The sequence below is a fragment of the Poecilia mexicana genome, unplaced genomic scaffold, assembly GCF_051168715.1.
Source record: "Poecilia mexicana isolate PSO_F unplaced genomic scaffold, ASM5116871v1 scaffold_17, whole genome shotgun sequence".
Taxonomy (NCBI): domain Eukaryota; kingdom Metazoa; phylum Chordata; class Actinopteri; order Cyprinodontiformes; family Poeciliidae; genus Poecilia; species Poecilia mexicana.
The window spans coordinates 1,964,513-1,989,158 of record NW_028263386.1 but is presented as its reverse complement, the minus strand read 5'-3'; the positions used below and the strand labels follow the sequence as shown (position 1 = coordinate 1,989,158).

Below are 24,646 nucleotides of genomic sequence, written 5' to 3'. Positions count from 1 at the left end.
TTGTGCATTACAGTAATTAAACAAGCCGTTTTTTATTATTATTTTCCCATCTAGAGGCGACGGCGCTGCCACTCATTTGACTTCAACGTGCTCGGCGTGCCATCTGAGGCCAAAGCCTTTAATCAGCCTTAAGTCCAGCAGACGGAGCAGCAAAGGTCCTTAAGAGCTTAAAAAGCAGCACCAACGGAAAACTTTCTCACATTCACACATCAGATGTTTTCACTCTGGATAATTACCGTCTGCGGGACGCTGGTGTCTCTGCTGACTTTAATGACAATCATTGGTGACGCTGAAGGATGGAGCTACACCTCTGCAGCATTTATAACGAGTTAGAAAGGATAAAATGACACTAAGAGCTGCAGTAACTACTGGAGCAAACAAGAGAACAACAGCGGTTAGCGACATTAACCCTTTAATAGATGGAAATGAAGAGAAACAATTTGAAATGTCTTGAAATATCCGCCATCTTGCTTGTGGCATTGTTTACATCTGTCAGGAAACAAACAACCAGCTCAGGTTGATGTTTACCTGAGCTGGAGGTCTGCCACCTGGGGGCGTGGCCTACCCAGAGTACTGCAGTCGCACCTGTCCGCCATTTTCTAATCTACCTCTGACTATAGATGGAGCTAAAACATCCAACCATGGAAACATCCATCTGTTAGGAACAAACGCACCTGTTGGCCTCCAGGTGTGTCCCTGCCTGGGACAGAGCCACACAGGTTGACCTTCATTTGACCCACCTGAGCCCACAATTTCACGTTTTTTCGACCAATAAGAGTGAAGAAAATCTGTCACCAAGCAGAGACAGGTGAAATCTGGGACAATGTGTCCAGTGTTTGGAGGACAAGTTTCTGCAGACACAGTGTAAACTGAAGTGTCCCGTCAGAGGACATCCGAGGACATTTCTCCGCAGACACACCTTGCCTCAGGCTGCTATAATTAGCCGCCTCTCTGGCTGCTCAGCCCGCATATGTTTTGGCTTGTTTGGCTCCGCTGCTGCTCTCACTTCCGTGTTGTCTGTCACCGTAAAGCAGGAAGCCAGGCAGTTTTATATGGGAGTTAATCTGCGGATGTTTACCTCCAGGTATGTCCCTCTCTGCGCTGCTTTTAGCGCTAATGTCGCTGTTAAAGCTCCGCAGCGTCTCAGCGGCAGCTCGGTGAAAGCCTCCCTGGACAGGAGGAGCTGTTAGGGGGGCTGTGGCTCCGTGTCAGCGGGCAGCGGCAGCCCGGAGCGGGGCAGCCTGGCTGGGCGTTAATTCTGTCTCTCGGCTCCGAACAGGTGATCCGCGGCTTCCAGACTCTCTGTACCCGGATACCAGGTGAAGCGGAGCGGCGGCAGGAGAAGCTACATGGAGGCTAACTGACGGGGCTCGGCTGGAACGGTCTGCGGTACTTTAGCTCCACAATGCCCGCCGGTAAGCGCTGTGTGACCGTGGGACTGTGGCCGTGGGGGTGCGTGGACACGCTGGGGAAGCAGGGTTCGTGTTTGAGTGTGAAACTGCTGCGTTTATTGAACTAATTACGAGAAAGCCACCAGGGTTCAAGGTAAACACTGGAGTGGTGCGTTCACGGACACGCGTCTGTGTGGGATACCTGTTGTCTGGTACTTGACGCAGAGGTAAAGAGAGGGGTTTCCTAAACCTGGGGTCGGGGTCCCACTCTGGGCCGTGGAAAAACTAAAACACGGGTCTTCAGCTGATCACTTTTTTCTTCTGTTATTCTTAAATTAACTGTGAGGTTTTGGAACCACTGGATTAAAAATATATTGACATGGATGAAAATGTTGATTAATCTGACAATAAATTGTTAATCAGTAAAATAATCCTGGTGTTTTAAACCAAAGTTAAATTTATGAAGGAAAATCTTTAAGTTGGGAGGAAGAAATGCATGTAGGAACACAAAACTGTCCCTTTGGATTTATTTTTTTGTTGCTTATAAGCTTTTACTTTAGTTTTTTCCTTGTACAGTTAATGTTTTTGTTTTATTTTAGCAGAAAAGTAGTTTGCTAAAAAGCAACAGTTGTTAAAAAAATCAGGAAAGAACAAGTATTACACAATATATTTGAAATATAATCAAAATAGTAACTATATATATTTTAAAATGAAAAGTCAGGTAATAAGAAAACTAAGGTGGCGACTGTGAGAAAAGTAATAAAAAATACAAAAGTGTGAAATAAAATTAAAAAGGTATAAGTCGTAAAAAAGATTGAAACATATTACAGAAATTAAACGTTTACAGTAACAATGATTATAAATTAAAGCCATGAAGGTCATAAAATGTCCTCAAATTACAGAAAGGTTGAACATAGTTATGAAATAAAATGATGAAGAATAAACCTGGTAATGGAAAAAAACTAATATAAACTCAAATAACTCGTCCTTATTAACCCAGAAAGTAATAGTATTGTAGTAATTACCAAAATAATGGAAATATACCGTCAAATAAAAGCCTTGCAATCAGAAGAAAATGATAAATGTGAAACAAAATCAGTGGAAGAACTGCAGCTCAGGTTTTAAACGTCTGATTGTAACATTAAAATACATATTCATAAACTACTGCATGTGATTTGTGACGGATAAATAAAACATCCTATTTGAATGCAGGTGGTTCATCAACTCTTGTTTTATAAAGGAAGTACATTCACTTGGAAAACAAATTACTTCCTCACAGAATAAAAATGTCAGTTTTACCTTTTGTCACAAACATTCAGTTTTTGTAAAAGTGTCTAAAAATGATTTTAAACCCAGAGAAAAACTTTGATTTCAAACACCAGAACCTGTAGATTATAAAATGTTTGAATTATGGTATCGTTTCTGTGTTGCGTTTAAAATCGTCAGGAAATCAGAGTGTTCAGGTGAGGAAGCGGTCTGAGCTGCATGGGTTGGAGAAGCAGAGCGTGTTGGAGGCTGGATCCGCGCTGCGGGACGCGCTGCGGTCTCCGAGGAAATTTAACAAATGGGTCACTTCAGCGGGAGACACTAGAGAGCTTTTCATCTTCCTTTTATCCTCTTTAAGAAGAGCCGAAATTAGGAGGAAGGAAGAGGAGCCATGTTGAGGCTTTCATGCTTATTTTATCCCGCAGGTTCTGATTAAAGTGACTAAAGGGGGAAAATCATTTCTGGGTATTTTTCTGGTTCTTTCTCTTGGTTTTTATAAGAGGGAATTTAAAGGATTTGCATGAAAATGTCCAAGATGGCCGCTCATTCAGGTGTGGTCAGATTATTTCAGGGGTTTTTGTTGGATCACAGATTGGATCAGAACCAATGTTCTGAACTGTTTGACGTTCTTTAATTTCAGTTTTCTGGTTCTTTCATGCAGACAGGAAACGGAAATGAAGGCCAAATAAGAGAATCAGAGAAGTTGGAGCAGGAATCAAAAATAAAACTTTGAGATTAAATATTAAATCTTCAGATTTGGGCTGAAGATCTTCTAGGTTTTTCCTACATGGAGATGAAAGTTTCTGATCATTTTCTGAAGCAGCTTTGTCGTCCATCGCTGCGGTTTGTCTGTGCGTCAGATTTACTGGCGTACCAGAAACATGCAGGACGATGAAGTACAATGGTTCCGCTCGGATCCTTTATGGTTTTTTTAATTTAAAAAAAATATGTTTTAAAAAACCAATGATGTCTATTTTTTAACTCTTGAAAGGTTCGGCTTCAATCTAAAGTTTCTGTGCATCAGTCTGGACTGGACCGGGTTCGGTTCTGTGTGATGGACCGGGTTTGTGATGGACCGGGTTCGGTTCTGTGTGATGGACCGGGTTTGTGATGGACCGGGTTCGGTTCTGTGTGATGGACCGGGTTTGTGATGGACTGGGTTCGGTTCTGTGTGATGGACCGGGTTTGTGATGGACTGGGTTCGGTTCTGTGTGATGGACCGGGTTCGGTTCTATGTGATGGACCGGGTTTGTGATGGACCGGGTTCGGTTCTGTGTGATGGACCGGGTTCGGTTCTGTGTGATGGACCGGGTTTGTGATGGACCGGGTTCGGTTCTGTGTGATGGACCGGGTTCGGTTCTATGTGATGGACCGGGTTTGTGATGGACTGGGTTCGGTTCTGTGTGATGGACCGGGTTTGTGATGGACCGGGTTCGGTTCTGTGTGATGGACCGGGTTTGTGATGGACTGGGTTCGGTTCTGTGTGATGGACCGGGTTTGTGATGGACTGGGTTCGGTTCTGTGTGATGGACCGGGTTCGGTTCTGTGTGATGGACCGGGTTTGTGATGGACCGGGTTCGGTTCTGTGTGATGGACCGGGTTTGTGATGGACTGGGTTCGGTTCTGTGTGATGGACCGGGTTCGGTTCTGTGTGATGGACCGGGTTTGTGATGGACCGGGTTCGGTTCTGTGTGATGGACCGGGTTCGGTTCTATGTGATGGACCGGGTTTGTGATGGACTGGGTTCGGTTCTGTGTGATGGACCGGGTTTGTGATGGACCGGGTTCGGTTCTGTGTGATGGACCGGGTTTGTGATGGACTGGGTTCGGTTCTGTGTGATGGACCGGGTTTGTGATGGACCGGGTTTGTGATGGACCGGGTTCGGTTCTGTGTGATGGACCGGGTTCGGTTCTGTGTGATGGACCGGGTTCGGTTCAATGCTGCTGTTCCTCCGCACCGTTCAGCTACATCTTCACCGTTTCCATGGAGACAGCAGAGCTCCACAGGAGCTTCCTGTGTTCAGTTCAGGGCTCAGAAAACATTGAGGAAAGTTCTCTGGTCCGACCAGAACAAAATGAACTTCTGGACCGGGTCGTTCAGAACTCGTCCAGGTCTTTAATGTCCAGTTTCGTCTGGAGCAACAGCAGCTGAAGAAATGATGAACGAACATTTATTTAGGAAGAGTTTTAAAGTCAAACATGTAAATTCATCTTCAGGCTTTTATTATTAAACTGTAACAGTTTTATTCTGTTAAAGTTAAATCCTAAACACGTTCTGGAAGAATATGGGGTGTGTGTGTGTGTGTGTGTGTGTGTGTGTGTGTGTGTGTGTGTGTGTGTGTGTGTGTGTGTGTGTGTGTGTGTGTGTGTGCGCATGCTCTGACAGGAAACCAGCTGCTGTTTAACGTTCCTCCTGTTGAATCCCGACTCGGCTCTAGAGACGAGCCGAACAGGAAACCAGAATCTGGAGCCAAAAAGCCCAACAGCAGGAGCATCTCTCTGCAGATAGAGCATCTTTGTTTTCTGGAGGTGATATTTCAGCCTGCTGATGCGCCTCATGTCTGCCAGATAATCACTCCCTGTGGTAAACTGCTGATTGCATTAGCAGTAATGTGACGAGTGCAGTATTGATCGCTGATTGGTTAAAGTGGCAGGAGGAAGAAATGGAGAAGCAGAAAGTCTCTGCAGAAAGAAGCCAAGAATAACTTTTGGAGTCATTGTTGGCTCTTTAGGGATGAACAATATAGTTTATCATGATCCCAGAATCATTGTCTGCAATATCAGTAACAGAGGAAATGCTTGGACTGCATTAAATATGAGCTACATTAACATCTCTGCTGCTGTTTAAGGCAGGAGAAAAGATCAGTAGGAAACTAAAACTAAAGTTGTTTCATTGTGATAACAGCAGATTTACTAAATGTAACTTTTATTACAACAACCATCTTGTTGGAAATAATTATTTTTTCAAATGGTTGGTAGTCTAATAACTATAACTAGGATCATATTGCATTAATGCTCCTTCAGTGACGGGTCGCTGCGTCCTCGGTGCACAAAGCTGCAGCATCTCAGATCCTTCCTGCCATCACTGCAGCCGTTTCTGTGTGGTCTGCAGGCCATCCTGGTCTGCAGGCTCCTGAAGCGTTAACGCCTCAGTAATGCAGCGGAAAGATGCTGTGCAGCCTGATGAGCTCATCTGTGATCAGCCCAGGTGCATGATGGGATTCCTGCTGGGAGAAACTTTATTTCCTCCTTTATTGGGTCGAGGCCTTCATGTTCTCCTGAGCTTTCCAAACAGCGATCTGCTTCAGGAAGAAGAGAAGAACTTTAAGTTTTTTCCCATGTGAACCCGAGGACCTCCACACTTTTCAGTTTTCCAGTTAACATTGAATTAGGCTGAACTGTTTCCTGTCTCCTGTTGGTGAATGTGGCCTGAATGGAGCAGCTGTAGGCTGATGCGTCCCGAACCGGATCAAACGCGGCGCGGCTTCCTGTGCTCTGAGGACGGTTCCTCCCTCAGTTGTTGCCTCTGATTAGTATTCATAGAATAAGACGGTTTGTTCTGCAAAGAAGGATTTTGTCCTAAATATAACTTCAAAGCAGCGTGGGCCTCCCTCTGTTTCCCTCCGCCGGTCGCGTCTCTCAGCTTTTATCTCCGTCGGCTGGATGTGTGACGCTCAGCTTGTTGCTTTTCAGCACTTCTGTAAGGATTTTCTCCTTTCAGATGTTTGCTCAGCATCAGGCTGCAACGTGTGAAATATCTGCAGTGCAGCACCTGCTGGTTTCTGCAAACACCAAACTTCTGATTATACTAAAATAATCCGGATTGGGCTGAAATGGAGGAGAACTTCAGGATGAATCCATCGCTGCAGTTTATTTCTGAAACCGAAACCCTGATGGTGGATCGGATACGATACAAACCTTTTGAAATGAGGTTTAATGGTTTAAATCATACACTGTAAAAACACAAAATCTTACCGTGCATTTTTGTCTGGAAATATCTCAGTACACTAGGAATAAGAACAGACTTACAAGTAACTGTTCAGCAAGAAATAGGATCTTGTTCTATGTCAATAATAAATTTTAATAAAAAAAATTCTAGTTTTAGGGGAAATAATCTGCCAGTGGAAGATTTTAATTTATAATCTGGGAAAATGGCAGATTATTTCACTTTAAACTAGTTTTTTTTTTTGTCAATGTTATAAAATCGTTTATTTTGCTGAAAAGTTATTCTAAGTTAGTTTTGTCTTATTTCAAGTCTACTGAAATATTTTCACTAGAAACTAGACAAAAAAATACTTGGTAAGATTTTGTTTTTGCAGTGTAGCTAATCTTAATCTTTTTGATTATCAGATTATTTTCCTACTAAGTGTTAAACGAATTACTATGAAGCAGGTACCTACCAACATGGCTGCCAGTTGTTAAAACCTGCCTTCAAAATAAAAGCTCTGGTTTAAATGGTTAAAACCAGAATATGATCAGTTTTGTTTGTACCTTCCTGCTCCACCTGGTCCAGTCCTGATTTATTTCTTGAGTCTTTTGTCTCATAAAGAAAATTAAATCCCAACAGATGAATAATCTCTGGCTGCTCAGAGACACGCAGAGCTGAATGAAACGTCATGAACATCTGCTTTGTGTCGTTCTGAAGCGAACACGTGGAGACCTGCCGTCCCTGAAGGACGGGCCTCTCCTGAGGAGCGGAGTGAGAGCTTTTACCTTTCAGATGGAAATCAGGAGCCGGGTTTGTTCGGCTGAAGTGCGGCCCCATCATGTGAGGAGACGGCTGACATTTACTCCCCCACGTTTCAGCTAAATGGCTGAGTTTCTGCAGCGTGTCGGTCTGACCTGTTGACATTTTCTCAGGGAAAAATCCAAAGTTCTGCTGTGCTTCACCTCTCTGTGGTTCGTCTTTGTTTCCTGATCAACAGCCGTTTTAAGGATAACTGTGACGAACCTTTAAACTGCATGTTTAGAATGAAAATCCTTCGCTGGACGCTGAGGCTGAATTTCTTTTCCTTTTAGAGAACGGTTGACTCCATGTGAGCCGTCGGTTCTGCAGTTTGTCCTTTTTAGGACGTCAGTGGATCAAAGTATGAGATGGTGACCTGGCCTCCACGCCGCGTCTCGGTTATTTACAGCCGTGGCCAAAGCGCTTCAGTGATGCACATGAAGTCACTGAAAGTCTCAGTTATTCTGCAGAGGAATCAGATGCCTGGTAATCAGTTGGAAAGATGTTTAATCAAAAAGAAAATTACATTTTTGTGCAAAATAATCATTTAATTTGAGCCTTCTGGTGTGGAATGCCTTCACTGCTGCCAACTTGTTCAAGTTGAGCTAATTTATCTAGCTAGCTTGTAGCTAGCTTAGCCCATACTTCTCCCTCCATGTTTATTTTTTTTAAATGGATGACTTTGCCACATCATTTATACCAGTATGCCATAAACGTTGTTCACAATTATTCAGAATAATGCAATATTTGGATTTATTAATCTTGCTTCTTGCCTTGTAAAAAGCGTTAGCTGCAAATCTGCTAGTCTTTAGGATTAACAGCTGCTATCCGTCATCTTCTTTCCTCATCTAAATGATAAATGACACGTCTGGTTTACATCCTTGTCATTTGACATTTTTTCAGTGAAATCAACTAAATAAAAGCGATGTTAGACTAACGGTCTGGTTTCTGACTAGCTTACAGTTAGCGGTGATGGTGAGGGTCATGTTGGAGTTTATGAGGCCTCCCTCAGGCTTCAGGTTTAAATCAGTCTGCAGATTGAGCTGCGTTATCTGGATTACACAACCTCAAACCCACACATATTTACACAAAAAGCAGATGGCCAGGTTTTCTAAAATATGGAAACCCTTCACCTGCAGGTTGTCGAGTCAGGTAAAATAATTTTAACGGCAAACAAACCCTCTGCTCATCAGGGTTTGCTTCTTGAGTTCTCCTCTGAGGAATAATTAGAGTTTAGGGGAGGTTGCACACTCCGGTCTCTGCAGAGCGGCTGCTGCTCCCGTCGGCGAGGGGAAACACAAACACCGCAAGGTCAGCGATGACTGCCGGAGTCTGAGGCAGGAGGGGGGGGAGAGAGAGAGAGAGAGGCTGGCCACGGAGACAGCAGGAGAGACGGAGGAGCGGAGGTCCACCTGGGAGGCCGTTCACTGCTTCACCTCCAACAGGATGGATTCAGAGAGCAACGAGTCCGGTAGGAGGCTGTTCATTTCTGACTCTGGCAGACAGAGATGGAGCCCGAAGGGTCTGTGGACGATCCCGCGCTCGGCCGCGGCCATCGATCTGCTCCTGAGGCCCGTTAGCCAATCAGCGAGCTGGTTCCGCCTGACCGGCGCACCTTGAGACCAATCAGAGGGGGCGCTGAGGCCAGGTAGCCGTAACAAGGAGGGACGAGCCGCTGCAGGGCGCTGATTGATGATGATGATGATGATGATGATGATGATGATGGTACTAACTGCTGTTTTATGGTCTGCCCTCCTCAGAAACTCCTGACTTATTAAGGATTTACTCTGAAGGTTAAACAGGAAGAAAACATGGCGTTTCCAAAGCAGTTTAAACTTTTAGAAAGGATTAATTTACTCCTCTGTCTCTTTCCGTGGTTTCTGTTTACAGTAAGATCATCCAGCTATGATCTTACCTTCATTTCTGGATATTAATATTTTCAGGGGAAGAAATGTGGTAACGGTTGTCTGATAAATGATTTAATTCTGCTGTATTTGACTCAAATCAGTATTTTTTACTCCCGTTTGACCTGTTTGTGTTTTACTGCCAGAGGTTAGTGTTGCTTTGGTTTTATTTATTTATTTATTTATTTGATGATGTAGTAGAAGTTCACGGCTTTCTAGTCTTAAAAACTTTAATTTGAAGAATCTGTTTTAATATTTTCCATTTATGTGAGGAAAGCATTTCCCCCTACAGGTTCTTGAGTTTTTGTTGTGTGTAAATGTTTCAGATCATGAACCAGAGGAATAAATCAGGTTAAATTTGTATTTCCATCTAGAGAGGAGTTATCCAAACCAATCTGATCCCAGTAGTCCCGTCAACGCAGCAACAATTCTGCGAAGTAGAGCGGGTCAGAATACCGGCGGTTGAATTTTGACATGTTCTGTTTTTCAGAACCGTTTTAATTCCTCCACAAAGGAAGAAGTTTGAGACGCATAACCGAGTCGTTAAAAGCACCGACTTGGTTTCAGAAAAGTTTGTATCCACTTGCACAAATCAGCGCTGTTTGAAACATCCAAACCCACAGGGGGCAGTATAGCGCAGAGCTACCAATCAGATTGCTTCAAAACAACTACTACTTCCTGTTTCAAAGTAAACATGGACGCCGGGAAGTTCAGATGTTGGGTTGAGCTACGTTTAAATACCTTACTGGAATATAAAGTTAATAAAACACAAGGTGTTGGTTGGGAATCGCCAGGCTCAGGTCCTGGCTCCTGTTTGTAAACAATAATTAATTTATAAATGTAAATCACTTAACAGTTTGTCATTTCCAATAATGAAATTAATGTGACAAAAGAAGACGCCTGTGAGGGAGCAGATCCTTCTTCACAGATCTGTTTGGAGCGTTTCTGATGGCCAGCGGCGGGTTTGCAGGGGAATCTGAGCATGAAGGATGCGCGGTTGTTTGGACGCCGTCCTTCAGCTGCAGGCTGACAGATGTTTGATTGGCAGCGCGGCTGAAAGCACCAGAGGTCATCTGATGCCTTTCACGCTTAATTAAGTCCCTCCCATCCGTGGCGCTACCTCACCGAGAGACGGACAGATTTCCTTTTCTGTCTTTGGGAGACGTGCGTGTCATGTTATTCCAAAACAGAAGCTGGGCTACATGCCTGCAGACAGAAGCACAAATAACTTGATGTGGTATTTTTAGGATGGAAACAAAACTTGGATTCATTCAACAGAAGCTTTTTCTTAAATGATGACGGTTTCACTGGTATCGTTTTACTCTGAATGGTATACAGAAGTTTATAAAGTCTCCCGATTTTATCTGGTGGTGTTTTTAGGCTCCATTATTGTTTTCAAAGCTGTATTCAGTGATCTTCTCACTGAGCCTAAAAAGTTTAAATATGCTCAACTTTTTTCATAATTTTATGAACACAAAAAAACAAAATATATATTTATGTGAAATAATGGAACACAGCCATTCCTAGGCTGGCATAGCATCCAACGTTAGCTTGACTTCTCTTAGATTAGCTCATCTGCTCCTAGGCTAAAATTAGCTTGGTTGTTTCTAAGCTAACAGCAGCTTGACTGCTTCTAGCTAGGCTAAAATTAGCTTGACTGCTTCTAGCTAGGCTAAAATTAGCTTTGCTGCCCCTTGGCTAGCTGGGTTCTTCCAGACAAGCGTTAGCTTCACCATTCTAAACCAAAATTAGCTTTGCTAAACCCCAAGTACGCATCTACGTCCAGGGCTAGCTGAGGATTCCTTCTCTTAGCAGCTAAGAAAATGAGATTTCTCTCCATTACATCTTTGATTTTTATGCTAAACATCATTTAGAGATTGATTATGTTGACTGGTAGCTAAACTATCATTAGAAGATCTGATTAGCATAGCTGCTAAAATATTTTCTGTTCACTGTTTTATTCACTGTTTGAGTATATTGATGGAAACATAAAATCCTGCTAAATGACAGATAAACATATCTTGTATTTGCTAATATTAACTGGTTACCATCACATTTTACTGAACTGCTCTAAACTGGAGTAATTTGTTTCTGGGAACCGGATCCCAAACTAAAAGGATTAATATTTCTTTGCTTTTATTGTTGATTTATTTTTCATCTGGCATTAACCTGTTGTAACTATGGAGTCTTTCTGCTATTTATAGAACCACCTTGGTTATGGCATTGCTGTGCAGGTCTGTTAAGTTTCTGCTGTTTCTTCCATCCATCCATTTTCTTTACACCCTTGTCCCTCAGTGGGGTCGGCAGGGGCGCTGGTGCCTATCTCCAGCTATCGTTCCGGGCGAGAGGTGGGGTACACCCTGGACAGGTCGCCAGTCTGTCGCAGGGCAACACAGAGACAAACAACCATGCATACACACATAGTCATGTTTTGTTTTGGATTGTGGGAGGAAACCGGAGTACCCGGAGAAAACCCACGCATGCACAGGGAGAACATGCAAACTCCATGCAGAAAGACCGGGGTCTTAATGTCATTGCTTTTAGGATTTAGTTTGTATTAATTATGAATATAGTCACCATGTGGATTTTGGTTTAGCCTTAAATTGAAGCTTTTATTCATAAACATTCAGTTTTTAACTTGCCTCATCCATACAGCTTTTCTAGATCATTTTCCACTCAGATTGTGTCAGGATCCTGGTTTAAGGTTAAAATGAAGAGATGTGGGAAGTTTTGTAGATTTCCAAATTAAATTGGTGTAAATTGAGACAACGCTGGTTTCCCAGAATCCCCGGTTCCTGGAATCGAACTTCCAGGATTAATTTAGTAATTACTCTGTGTCCTGCTCATTTTCATCTGGTCTGATCTGAATTCATAGCGTCAGTGGATGTCTCTCTCTCATGACCAGCAGTTTGAATCCAGTCACACCAGTTTAAAGTCTTCATTTTCTCTGCAGGTTTATTATGGGATGGCGTTACTTTGGACTGGCGGATCCAGTCTGTCGTCCTCTGGCTGTTTCTGCCTCACTGGATGATTAACAGACCCGGAAAGTTGACTTATGATATAAACTCAAACCCTTTTGACCTGGATGGGATAAAAAATTAGCAGAACAAAATTATAGAGCGCCACAAACGGGATGTGTTGTTGCCATGGAAACGGATATGTTTTTGTCCTGATTTGACACTTGCTCCGTTTTTCCCTTCGAAGCTGCAGCCTGTTGGAAACGAGAAGAGATGCATTTTTTATTAGTTTGTAACAAAATAGGAAGATTCGGTCCGTAACGTCTGGTTCTGCTCAGAGGGAAACTGATTTCCTCTGATTCTTCAGGAAGGAGGAATCAGAGGCGAACGTCTTTTATGTTTTCATCCAAACTGCGTTTTCATTTGAATATTAGATAAAATCTGCATTTAAGCAAATTTAATGTTCCACAGAAAAATCCATAATATAGGAGAGGAGTCGCCTTTAATAAGTTTTAATTTGATATGCTGCATCCTGATTGGTTATAATTAAGTGGAAGGAAAAACTCCAGAAAATGTAGGAATGTTTCTGATCTCCATTATTATGAACAAAGATAGAGAATAAATATTGAACTTTTTAGGTTTTATTCTACGGCTCCCGGTTACTTTAGTTATCAGTTATTCTGATGTGATTGGAGGAAAAAATGAAAACATTCTGCAGATTTTTCATTTCAGCTTAAAAAATGCAAATAAATTAATTTTAAAAAAATAAGTAATATTTATAAAAGGGCATTCTCTCAGTGAAAGGTTGATCATTGGTTGCAAACAATGCAGATAAAAGCTCAGCCCTCTGATTGGTTCCCTGTTTGGAAGCAAAAGGAGATTCGCAGATTATTTTACAGAATCTAAAACTGGAGCATCCACAGAGCTCAGATTTGCACACTAAAGTTTTTATCTTAATTGTTTATATTTTGTGCAGTTTGTCTTAATTATGGGTGTGATTACATTGTTCTTAGCAAGTTTTAAAAATTCTCCAGTTAATTTATTTATAAATTGGTCGATAATTTTTAAATAATCAGTTTGATCATTTCAGCCGTTTATTCCGTTTTTTTTTTTTTGTCCAAATGTTGGTTCTGCCACCAGAAAAGTGAGGATTTGTGGTCGGTCTCTAATTTTAAATGTTTATGTCGCTTTGTCTCGTCAGGTTAGCAGCCTGACTCCTCCCTCCCCCACCTGTTTCTGCTTGTGCTTCAGTTTCTCTTTAATTTCTGTCGGTCTTCAGGGTTTGTTGATCTCATCTCATCATTTTGGCTGCAGTCGTCTGCAGAGACTCACTGTCTGGAGGAGGATGGAGGGATGCAGGAGGATGGAGGGATGCAGGAGGATGGAGGAGGGAGAAGTGACTTTAAATTGGTCTCATTTGTCTCTGCAGCCAGCCGTCCCTCCATCTCCCAGCTCCCCATGGGCCTCTTTTCATCCTCTCCATCCTCTCCTCATCCCTCCATCCTTTCCTCCCTCCATCCTGTCCTCCTCCCTCCATCTTCTCCATCCTCTCCTCCTCTTCTCACCGGCTGCTATGCCCTCTTGGTGGCTGTATTTTGCCGCTGTCCGCCCCTCCTGGCTCTCTGCCGAGGCGAACGGACCGCGGCTCCTGGCTTTAGGATCGTTATGAACCCGACCTCCCTGATCCGGAGCAGCAGAACCTGCTGGTTCTGAAGCTTCTTTACTGACCTGAGCAAATAAACATTATGAATCAGAGAGGAGTTATAATCAGAAAGTTTCTTTTTGTTTTTCCTCTTTTTAAAGGGACAGTTTTCCAGCCACACAGAGACATTTTATAACATCAAGTAACTATATTAGCTTAAACTGTTGCATATAAATCAAATACGACTTGAAAGAAATTTGACTTTGTAATTTAATGCCTTGAAATTGGATCTCTGTCTCTTTAAGAAGTGGCTGGTCTTTCTGAAGCTCCGCCTCCAGGAAGTCATCATTAATCTTTTAGCAACGTTTAGCCTGCGTTGCTCTGAAGCTCCTATAACGAGCTCAGCAGCTCCACCAGAGGTTTGCTAATCGCTGCTGGCTAGTCTGGAGGAGCTGGGGGAGGAGCTGTGCCTGGAAGGCGGGGCTAGGTCCACCCAGGCGTTTTGCACAGCTGAATGGTTTCCATGGAGATTATAGGATTTCTCAAACATGCATTAATTTATTCTGTCATAAACATGTTTTTTTAGAAACCGTTATTAGTTAAATGAATAATTAGTATTTCAGTTTGGGAAGACGTGCTGTGATGACGGTAGAAGTGGACTCGGTTTGAAGCTGGTGAAGCTTCAGCAGCGGTTATGTCTGCAGAAACGTGCGGTCAGGATGAGCAGCAGCAGATTTATGATCCATCATGTCTGTTTCCTCCAGGCCATGAAAGCAGCAGCCGGATCCATAACCGTTATTCATTCCTTCATTTGTTTGGCTTATTTACTCTCAGCTGTTTCAGTTTTATTTGTTTGGACTAAATATCATAAACTCTCTCTGCTTATAAGCGCTGTGACCCGTCACCTTCGTCTTAATAAAGCAGCAGCAGGATGATGGTGATGATGATGATGGGTATGAAGGTCAGACTGAGGCAGGTTTTGGAGCCTGTTTATCTAAAGAAACGATCTCAGCCTTCATAATGTCATCAGTGAAACCAGCTGATCTCTTATCAACTCAAAGTTTTGTTGTTTTGTCTCACGTAAATCATCGTTCCTAAATCTTCATGGACGCCCTGATGTCTCCTCTGCAGCAGCTGGACGGACGTCCGTCCTCGAGCCGTTTGGGTTGTTCTGGTCCTGTTGGAGGTATTAACCAGCAGGGAGGGAGCCGCGTTTAATCTTTTAGATTATGTGCCTCTGGTGGTTCGGGTGTAGATTAAAGCTCTGCTGGAGCTTTTCACTGAGCTGAAGTGTTTATTTAAAACTGGTTTCTACCCAAACTGCTGGAAACAGTTTTACTCCGGATGTGAGGAGGCCACACAGTTTGTCTTTGTTTTCTTCTGACCTGTGGAGCATCAGAAGAAAAGATCCAACTCAGATTCTAAAGGTTGAAACAAAACCTGACAAAGAGCGATTCTGTTTTTTTTGTTTTTTTTTTACTTTGTTTGGCTGTAAACATCACAAACTGGCAATTTGAAAATTACACTTTAAGCTGCAGAGTTTTTGTTGTGGTTGTTTTTGTTGTGGTTGTTGCCAAACACTGCTAATGTTCACCGTTGGTGTGAACATTGTGTTTTAGTGTCTGCGCTTTAGGTACAATTTAAATTTACTCTGGGAAAGAGGAACTTTTCTAAACCCTTTGAGGTTTTGGATAAATAATTTAGTTTTGGGTGTAAAAGTTCATGAGCTGTTCAGGTTGAGACCAGATGCATTTCCAGCATCGATGAAATAAAATAAACCTTCAATAATTATTTACACACATTAAGGAAAAACATCTCAGCCCTGAACATGTTTCAAAGCAGGTCAATGTTAATTTTTTCAGGTGGTCAGGAATTAAAACTTGAGTTTTGTTTCAGTCGTTCATTAAACTTAATGCTTCTGTTTCCTCCCGGATGTGAATCAGTCGCCATCAGATATGAACGTTTGTCATCGTTTGTTTACCGTTTGCATGTGATTTGCATGGAAACCCGGCCGCTCTGCGTCAGGTGAGGCCCTCCTGAAGCCTCTCCGGTTCCACAGTTTCCCTTCGCCTCGTTGGGTCACATTTTCCTGTGAACAACGCGGCCGGTAACCCGAGCCGCCGCGGCCGGGCCGGCACCGCAGAGGCTCGTCTTCGCCTCACTGTGAGGTAACTCCAGGTGATCGGAGTCACACGGCTGAAGCCGATTGGCTGAGCCTGCCGTCCGTCACACAGGTGCAGCCGGACCGGCAGCAGAGTCTGAAGGTGTGGCAGATGGACACATGGTCTCACCTGGGGAGGCAGAAACGCAGATCTGCATGTTTTACATGTTGGCGTCTTCTGAAGATCTGGAGCAGAATTATTTTGACCTGAGGAGTAAAACTTCCTCCCATCATGCCGTCTCTCTGTGACGTTCTGAGGAGATACAGGCAGGTTCCTCAAACCGAGGCGGACGGAGCGTTCAACTACAACCGGGCCTCAAACAGACGAGGATTCCCGAATGCCGGTAGGTCCGGAGATCCTGGAAGGTGGGTGTGATGCCAGGCGTCTCCTGGATCAGATGATCAAGTCATGAAGGAGGTGATTCATGTGTTCATGAATCTAAAGGTTACACCGTTAAACAGCCCAGAGTTAAAGCTTCAGATGACGAGTCGATACTTCAGCTCAACAGAAATGATTCAACTCAGTCGGACTAAAAACCAAACCATGAATTCTCCAGACGTGAACCAAACCGTGAGGAATCGTCTGTTCAGTCGGTGAACCTTTTACCTCAGAGGTTCCTGAATGAAAACTCCTCACTGGGTCGTTTATTCAGCCCATCTGGTCTCCAGCTGGTGACTGGATGAAGGACGAAGAGGTCGTCTGTTTGGACCCTAAAGTTCAAAGGTCACGGGCGAGTTTTATTTGTTTAAAGCCGTTAATTCAACTCTGATGGATGCTGTGTGTGAACGTTTAAAATAAAGCTCTGCCGTCTGTAAAGAAAAATATTCAGTTTGTGTAAATCTTGAGCTAATTAAAGCCTCTGACCTCTGCAGCTGAATTCAAATAGGATTCAGTTTCTTCTTCTACATATTTAACATTAAAGACAAACAACCAGCTGGTCAGAATCGTTCAAACTGGTTCTGTTGTTTGGTTTTTAGTCCTTCCTGTTGGGTTTTTATTCATGAGTCGTTGGGTTACGTTGGTGACCTTCTCAGGTCAGAGCCGCGTCTGAACATGTAACTTATTTTACGTTTTGGTGCGTTTCCCCCTGACCGCTGCAGATGTTTGTATCCTCGCTGCGCTGCGTTGATGGATCTGATCGGCTGTAATCGTCTCCCCTCGGCCGGCCGAGTGAAGCTCGTCGGTGTAATTCATCAGTCTTCTGCTGCGCGTCGGGATTATGCCGTCCTCTCCTTGCAGGTTCGTCAGCGGACACTAAACCTGATGCATTGCCTCAGTTACCGTATCGAAGGCATGAAGCTCTCAGCCAGAATAAACTTCAACGTTGTTCATTTTCTGCTGCTGGCGCCGCCTGAGAAACAAACAACTGAATCCAGTCATTTATTTTCATTCAGCTCCCAGTTACAGTCAGAAGGTCGGATCTTCATCATAAACACTGAATGGGTTCAGATTACTGACAGTAATGTTGGCCGGAAAAATGTGATTTACTTAAAATCCTTGGAAAAATTTCCACCAACATTTTTCAAGTGGATATTAGTGCTTTACTTGTTTATATCTAGTAAATTATATTAATCACACAACTAAGGATTTTAGAATAAATTAGATCAATTTAACTTGGGTCTTGTTACATGCACTTAATCAATTAACTTTTTTTCACAAAATATCAATTACAGTCAAATATTAAGTAAATATTTTACCTTGTTTGTATTTAGATGTTTTATTTTTAAAGATTAGTAAATCTAACTGAATTTCTGGTAACACTTTATTTGAAGGGGGTTGAATAAGACTGTCATGACACTGTCATAAACATGTCATAACACCTGAAATGAACATGAATAAGCCTTCATGAATATTTATGACTGTTGTCATAAAGCGTCATTTGGTAAATTATGACACTTTTAATACAAAGTTGACATTATTCAAAATGTCTTTGTTATGACAACTTGACATTAACCAAGAAATCATTACTGTTTAAACTTTACCTTTAATAACATAAAGTTACCTAATTTTTAAAGTGCAATCATTAATACTTTTATAACAAATTTATATCAGTAATGATTTCTTGGTTAATGTCAAGTTGTCATAACAAAGACATTTTGAATAATGTCAACTTTGTATTAAAAGTGTCATAATTTACCAAATGACGCTTTATGACAACAGTCATAAATATTCATGAAGGGTTATTCATGTTCATGACAGGAGTTATGAAGGTGTCATGACAGTCTTATTCACCCCCCTTCAAATAAAGTGTTACCGAATTTCTTTTTATTTTACCAGATAATAGAATTAAGACATATCAGTTTCCATATAAAGTAGAATTAATTTTTACACATAAAATAACAATGGTTGAAGTCAGACGTTTGTAAGAGAAGCAAAGTTTCAGTTTAGTATCCTTTACAAAACCAGTTTGGATTCTTTAAACCAACCAGTTCAAATGGACTCGATCAGCGTTGCCAGGGCAACGGATCAGATGTGAAATAAATGATCCCAGAATCTTGTTCGAAATGTCAAGCTGCAGTTTTGGAGCTGCAGCTTGACGTTGTTTTATTCTAGCTTGATGTTGTCTTGCGCCAGCTTGACGTTGTCTTGCGCCAGCTTGACGTTGTCTTGCGCTCGCTTGACGTTGTTTTATGCTAGCTTGATGTTGTCTTGCGCTCGCTTGACGTTGTTTTATGCTAGCTTGATGTTGTCTTGCGCCAGCTTGACGTTGTCTTGCGCCAGCTTGACGTTGTCTTGCGCTAGCGTGACGTTGATTTGCGCTAGCGTGAGGTTGATTTGCGCCAGCGTAACGTTGATTTGCGCTAGCTTGACCTTGTTTTGCGCTAGCTTGACGTTGTCTTGGGCTAGCTTGACGTTGTCTTGGGCTAGCTTGACGTTGTCTTGGGCTAGCTTGACGTTGTCTTGGGCTAGCTTGACGCTGTCTTGCGCTAGCTTGACGTCGATTTGCGCTAGCTTCTCGTCGATTTGCGCTAGCTTGTCGTCGGATTGCGCTAGCTTGACGTCGATTTGCGCTAGCTTTACGTTGTTCTGCGCTAGCTTGACATTAGCGCCTCCATGGCAGAAAAACCTCCCAGATGCTTCCATCTCAGCCTCTGCAGGAGCCTGATCATGTCTGACAGGAATTCACAGTTTCAGGTCAAAACCAATAAATAAGCTTATGAATATTTAACATTTCTCTCTGCTTCAGGCTTCTGATGTCCAGACTTTTACTTCTTGCTGAAATCCCGTTGGTGTCGATGTAATGTTGACGCCCGGCTGCTGCCAGTCATGAACAAGCTCTGCTCCGGCAGTTCTGCCGAAACGGGTTTTTTATGAAGTCGCCTTTAACGAAGCTTTTCTGGAGCAGAAAGTCGCTGAGCGCCTGCTGGGAATCGAAGCAGAAATCCGTTTCTTCCTGTTTGGTATTCGGGTCGGGACTTCAGCCGTCTGGGGTTGAATCGATTCATCTGTTGAGCTGAGCTCACCTCATCGAGCCGCTGTTGACCTTTGACACTCTGAGCTCACCTGACTCACCTGGTTCAGGTTGTTAAATGCTGTGTGTGTGTGGGTGTGTGTGTGTTGTTACTGTGTGGGTGTGTGTTGTTACTGGAGTCCACTCAGTTGTTCTCACTAGAAGAGAGGAGGAATCGCTGCACAAAGCAGATTGATTTAGTTTTAAAAGTTTCTGGATCTTTGATTTCAGAAAACATTCAGGAATGAAAATAATCTTTAAAATGTCTGTGGACATATTTCAAATTTTACCCTCCAACCTCTTTTTCAGCTCAACCACCTTTATTTATTCATTTTTTCTCTTTTAATTTAAGTTATTTATTTTGCCGCCAGCATCCAGCCAAGCATCTCTATTTATTTTCTAATATATCCTTCCAGTATTTATTTTTGACAGCTCCAAAGAACATTTTATTTATGTCCAGCATAAAAACTCCAGAGTTCATGAATTTGTTCTCCATACATATTTTTATTTCTATATTTTCATGTTCGTACTTTATTTTATTTATTAATGCCTTAAAGCCCAATTATTTATATCTGTGTATTTATTTTTCCTCTCACGATTTATTTAACAGCCCCAAAGCAAAATGTATTTCCTTATTGATTTACTTATTGATGTAAGTAAATCAGGTTACCGTATGGTAATGATTAGGATCTATCTGTGGTTCAGTCAGAACCTGTCTGGGTTCTGCCTCGGCCTCCAGCCGACCCGCCGCCGACCCGATCTTCCTCGCCGTGACTCTGACTCATCGTCTTATTGACTCACTGAAGCTGGTTTGTGTTTGAAGACGGGCGGCGGCTGGATGCAGAGGAAGTCGGGCTGTTGTGTAGCTGAGTCATGCTGGGCCGGCGGATCCAGAACTGGTTTTGGTTCTGGAGGTTTTTAAGCTGCAGCAGGTTCTGGTGGTTCTGACCCGACATGTTTGTCTCGTTTCCCAGGAGTGTGTGGCTGCTGCGGGCCCCTGAGGCCCCGGTACAAGCGTCTGGTGGACAACATCTTCCCCGAGGATCCCAAAGTGAGTCCAACAGGGTTCAGCACCGGGGGCCCAAACTGAGGCCCGCGGGCCAGAAGTGGCCCTGTAAATGATTGTGTCAGGCCCCTGACCAGAAGTTAAGACTGGTAAAAATGTTTAGCCAATGAAATGGAAATCAGTTGATGACACAACAGATAATAAGTCTGAAGGAGTTTTTTATGTTTTGGATTTTAATGATATGCAGATTTCATTAAAATTTGGTTTAATTTTGAGCAGCTAAAAACTGAAAAATAGGAAAAAAATTCACAATTAACACATTTTTGCTTGGTAATGAGTTTTGTGGCCTATCAGTGGTTTTATTTTTCCGTCCATCAGGGCATAAAGTTTGGACACCTCTGCTTCAAAGCTGCAGAGTGTAACTTTTATAAAACAGTTTTTAGAGATTTGTTGATAATCATGTTATAAGACAGATAATCTGTGAAAAAGTCAAGCTTCTCTGCCTTCTCCCAGAGAACCAATCAGAGCCAGGAGGCGGTCCTTGGTGCTGTCAATCATCCCCCTGGCTAGCAGTCTGCCATAAATGCTAAGGCTAGTTAGCATAGCCACCGATGACATTTGATGAACAACTTTTCTGAAACGTTAAGTTGTTCCTCCTCCTTCAGCGAATTTAGTAGCGTGTTCCCAGTATTGATTGACAGCACTAAGCCCCTCCTCCTGGCTCTGATTGGTTGTTTCTGGTGCATTTCTTCAGCTGGGACCTTAGCTCCGGGAGGAGGAGGTCGATGTTTTCACAGATTCTGTCTCATGCCGTCTGCTCATGGCAACAGATGTACAAAACATTTAGTTTTTATGAAAGTCGCGTACTGCAGCTTTAACGTTTTAATCTGTTTTATTATGAATTAGACGTTAAGTTTAGGTTAAAGCTAATGAAATAAAAACCATGGAGACGTCAGGCGGTAGATCTGAGCGTCGTCAGTTAATCTCTGATGGTCTGATCTGGGAGGAATGTTCTGAGTCCGGACCGCGCCGACCCGTTTTCTCCGCTCTGCTTCTGCCAGGATGGCCTCAGCAAGTCGGACATGGAGAAGCTGACGTTCTACGCCGTGTCGGCGCCGGAGAAGCTGGACCGGATCGGGGCGTACCTCGCTGACCGGCTGAGCAGAGACGTGGTGCGGCATCGCTACGGGTGAGGAGCCGGTCCGAACGGAGCCGGACCAGAACCTGGAGTCTGGGTCTGACGGCGGCCATGTTGCCTGCAGGTACGTGGTGATCGCCATGGAGGCGCTGGACCAGCTGCTGATGGCGTGCCACTCCCAGAGCATCAAGCCCTTTGTGGAGAGTTTCCTGCACATGGTGGCCAAGCTGCTGGAGTCCAGAGAACCGGACCTGCAGGTTCTGGGAACGAACTCGGTAAGCAGCGCCGCCACCGGGTCACACACAGGTTTTCACCAGAACTCACTCTGAACTCGCTGCTGTTTGGAGAGACGGAAACTCGACTTCTGTCTCCTTTACGTCTCCAGGAGATTCAGAAACCAGTAGAGATGGAGCTTAAAGGAAATCAGTTTATTATTTTAATACAGATAATAAATGACTTTACAGGTAAATAATGTGCCAAACATTGAATAAAAAAATAAAATATAAGAATTTTCCCAAGTTATTTTATGATATGGTGACACTAATTAATACTATCATTATCAACAGTATTAATTTTACATATTTAATTATTTAATTTTATTTCCAATACTATTGTTTTTATTTGTTTTTTATGTTTCATTATTTGTTTTTCTATTTTTTCCCATATTGTGTATTTTGTTAGGGATTTATTTATTTAGACAAATAAAAAAATGTGTAAATAAAGGACAAAACAGGATGAAGCAAAGTGTAAATAGGAAAAATCAATGTATGATTAAAAAATGACGGTAAAATACGACATGCAGAATATGGAAAAACTAAATATAATGTAATAAAACATGACGGTAAATAAATGTTTTAATAAAAAACGTAAATTGAAAAATTAGAAATATTAATGAAATAAAAAGGGGAATTAATAAAACAAGATTTGAAGTGAAATGCAAAAATTAACTGGAGATGATGTTGAATTAATACTGTTGAAAATGATGAATATTAACTTCTTGTGTAACCAAATAAATTAAAGTTCAGATTTTTTTTTTCGGTGCAATATTAGCAATTTATTTATCTCTTGCCAGTTTTGGCAGGATTAGTCCTCCATATCCTGACCAGGAGCAGCAGAGACGAAAACATGGAGGACCGTTTCTCTAGAGCGTTTATGGATCAGAACCACCTGATGATGATCCATTAATCTGGACGTTTTATGGAATTGGTTTAAGTTTATTTGCTGCTTCAGAGCAGATCCAGGATTCAGGAGAGACTCTGCTGCTGCTGCTGCAGCATTGATGCTGCTGCTGCTGCAGCATTGATGCTGCTGCTGCTGCAGCATTGATGCTGCTGCTGCTGCAGCATTGATGCTGCAGCATCTGGAACAACCTTACTGGCGTTCCTGCTCTTTATGGTGCAGAAATCGAACTGCTGCTGGCAGTAAAAAACAAAAGCAGGCTGTGAAATGAAGTTTCATTTTTAATTAACTGTCTTTTAGCAGATATTAAAATCTTTTTCTGTCCCTGCATCAGGGAGAAGCATGGCTGCTTTCGCTGTAATTGTGCTTTAATGTTTGCCTGCATGTGCTGCGCAATAAATCCCAGAAAATATGAGCTCATAATCCACAAAGTTAGCTATTAAACTCAAACTTATTACCTTATTTTTATGAAATGGGCTAAATATGTGAGTTGGCTGCAGCCCAGAGGCTGGTGGAGGTTTAAGAGCTAATTCTGCTCTCATTGTGGCCCAATAACGCAGCGAGAGGAAACGGTGAAATCATCCTGAAGCTGCTTCCAGATCTGTTTCCTTCCCTCTGAAGGTGAAATAAAAGTAGTTTCCTCTGGGTTCTGTCATCCCGGCTATTGCTGGCGCTCCATCTGAGCCGCGGGTTCAGATGGACCTGCATTATTTATGTGTGGTATTTATTCTGTGACAGAGGAGAACGATGCAGAACCGTGGCAGTTAGATTGTCCTCCTGGTGGTCGCAGCAGATCTGCTTCACGTTGTTCTGTCGGATCAGGAAGAGTCGGCTGCTTCCAGTCCATCACCACCAGTTTAGTTTATTTTATATGACAAAACTGAGATCGCAGCAACAAAAACGAAGTTTAGAAAAATACATGAGCTAAAGACATGGAAGCAGAAAACCTGAAACTGCAGCATCCAAATGGAGAAATATCATCAGCTGCGTTTCTGTTACAAATGTGCACAAATATTCTGCTGCTGATAAAAAAACAAACACAATTTCGCATTTACTGTGTTTCCATTAAATAAGAAATTAAATTAAAATCAGGTGCATAAGTTTGTTTGGCAATAAGTAATTAAAAATCATGGCGGTTGCGCGTGATGTATTCATGATTCAGCCATGGTGCTCATCATCCATCAGCCAATCAGAGGAGACGTCTGCGTCTCATCCAGGCGTTGGAGCTGTTTGGTTTGCTGCCAAGTGGATGAAGGTCCAGGTTCACCGTTAAGCTTCAGAAGTCAGAAATGTTCCTGTCGACGTCGCAGCCAAAGAGTCAGTTTGCACTACGGGCGATGCATGTGGGCGCCACGCAGAAAGGGCGCCAGATCTATGGCAGCTGTTTGTGTAAATGATGTGATGCATCCTTCACATGCAAGATGATGATGTTTAACTTTTCTTTGGATGTAATTTCATCACATCTGTTCTTTTTTATTCTGTTTTTGCACGTTTTACCTTCTTTAAGATAAAACTCGGAGAAAAACGTCCAGACTTGTTCTGCACGTCTGCTGCTGTTTTTACTGCTTTATATAAAAGACATTTATGACTAGAACTGTTGTGAACAAAGCTCCTTACATTTCAATCTGTGCTGCAAATCTGTTGTTTTTAAAGTTTTCCGATGAGAAGGTGACCCAGGAGAGGGAAAACAAGCCCTGGTGGGAGGAGGTGATAAATCACTCCGCAGGCAGCAGAACAATGATTCTTATTAAAACCCAAACATCCATCTTCGCTTTACTCCTACCAGCTTATGTCCAGGGCTCAGATTCAACTTCTGATGCATCTC

General features: G+C 42.6%; 1 protein-coding gene across 4 annotated transcripts in view; it reads left to right on the top strand.

Moving 5' to 3' along the window:
• The first annotated feature begins 690 nt into the window (after positions 1-690).
• Positions 691-24,646, top strand: part of efr3a (EFR3 homolog A (S. cerevisiae)) — a 59,260-nt gene continuing 35,304 nt past the window's right edge. For 2 of the 4 annotated variants that reach the window (XM_088015026.1, XM_088015025.1), the window contains exons 1-5: positions 691-1,084; positions 1,280-1,415; positions 20,473-20,549; positions 21,566-21,693; positions 21,767-21,917. In XM_088015026.1, coding sequence (XP_087871152.1) covers positions 1,406-1,415; positions 20,473-20,549; positions 21,566-21,693; positions 21,767-21,917 — 366 coding nt within the window. In that variant the 5' untranslated portion in view covers positions 691-1,084; positions 1,280-1,405. The remainder of the gene's footprint in view (positions 1,085-1,279; positions 1,416-20,472; positions 20,550-21,565; positions 21,694-21,766; positions 21,918-24,646) is intronic. The other 2 variants (XM_088015028.1, XM_088015027.1) reach the window with 2 other exon arrangements.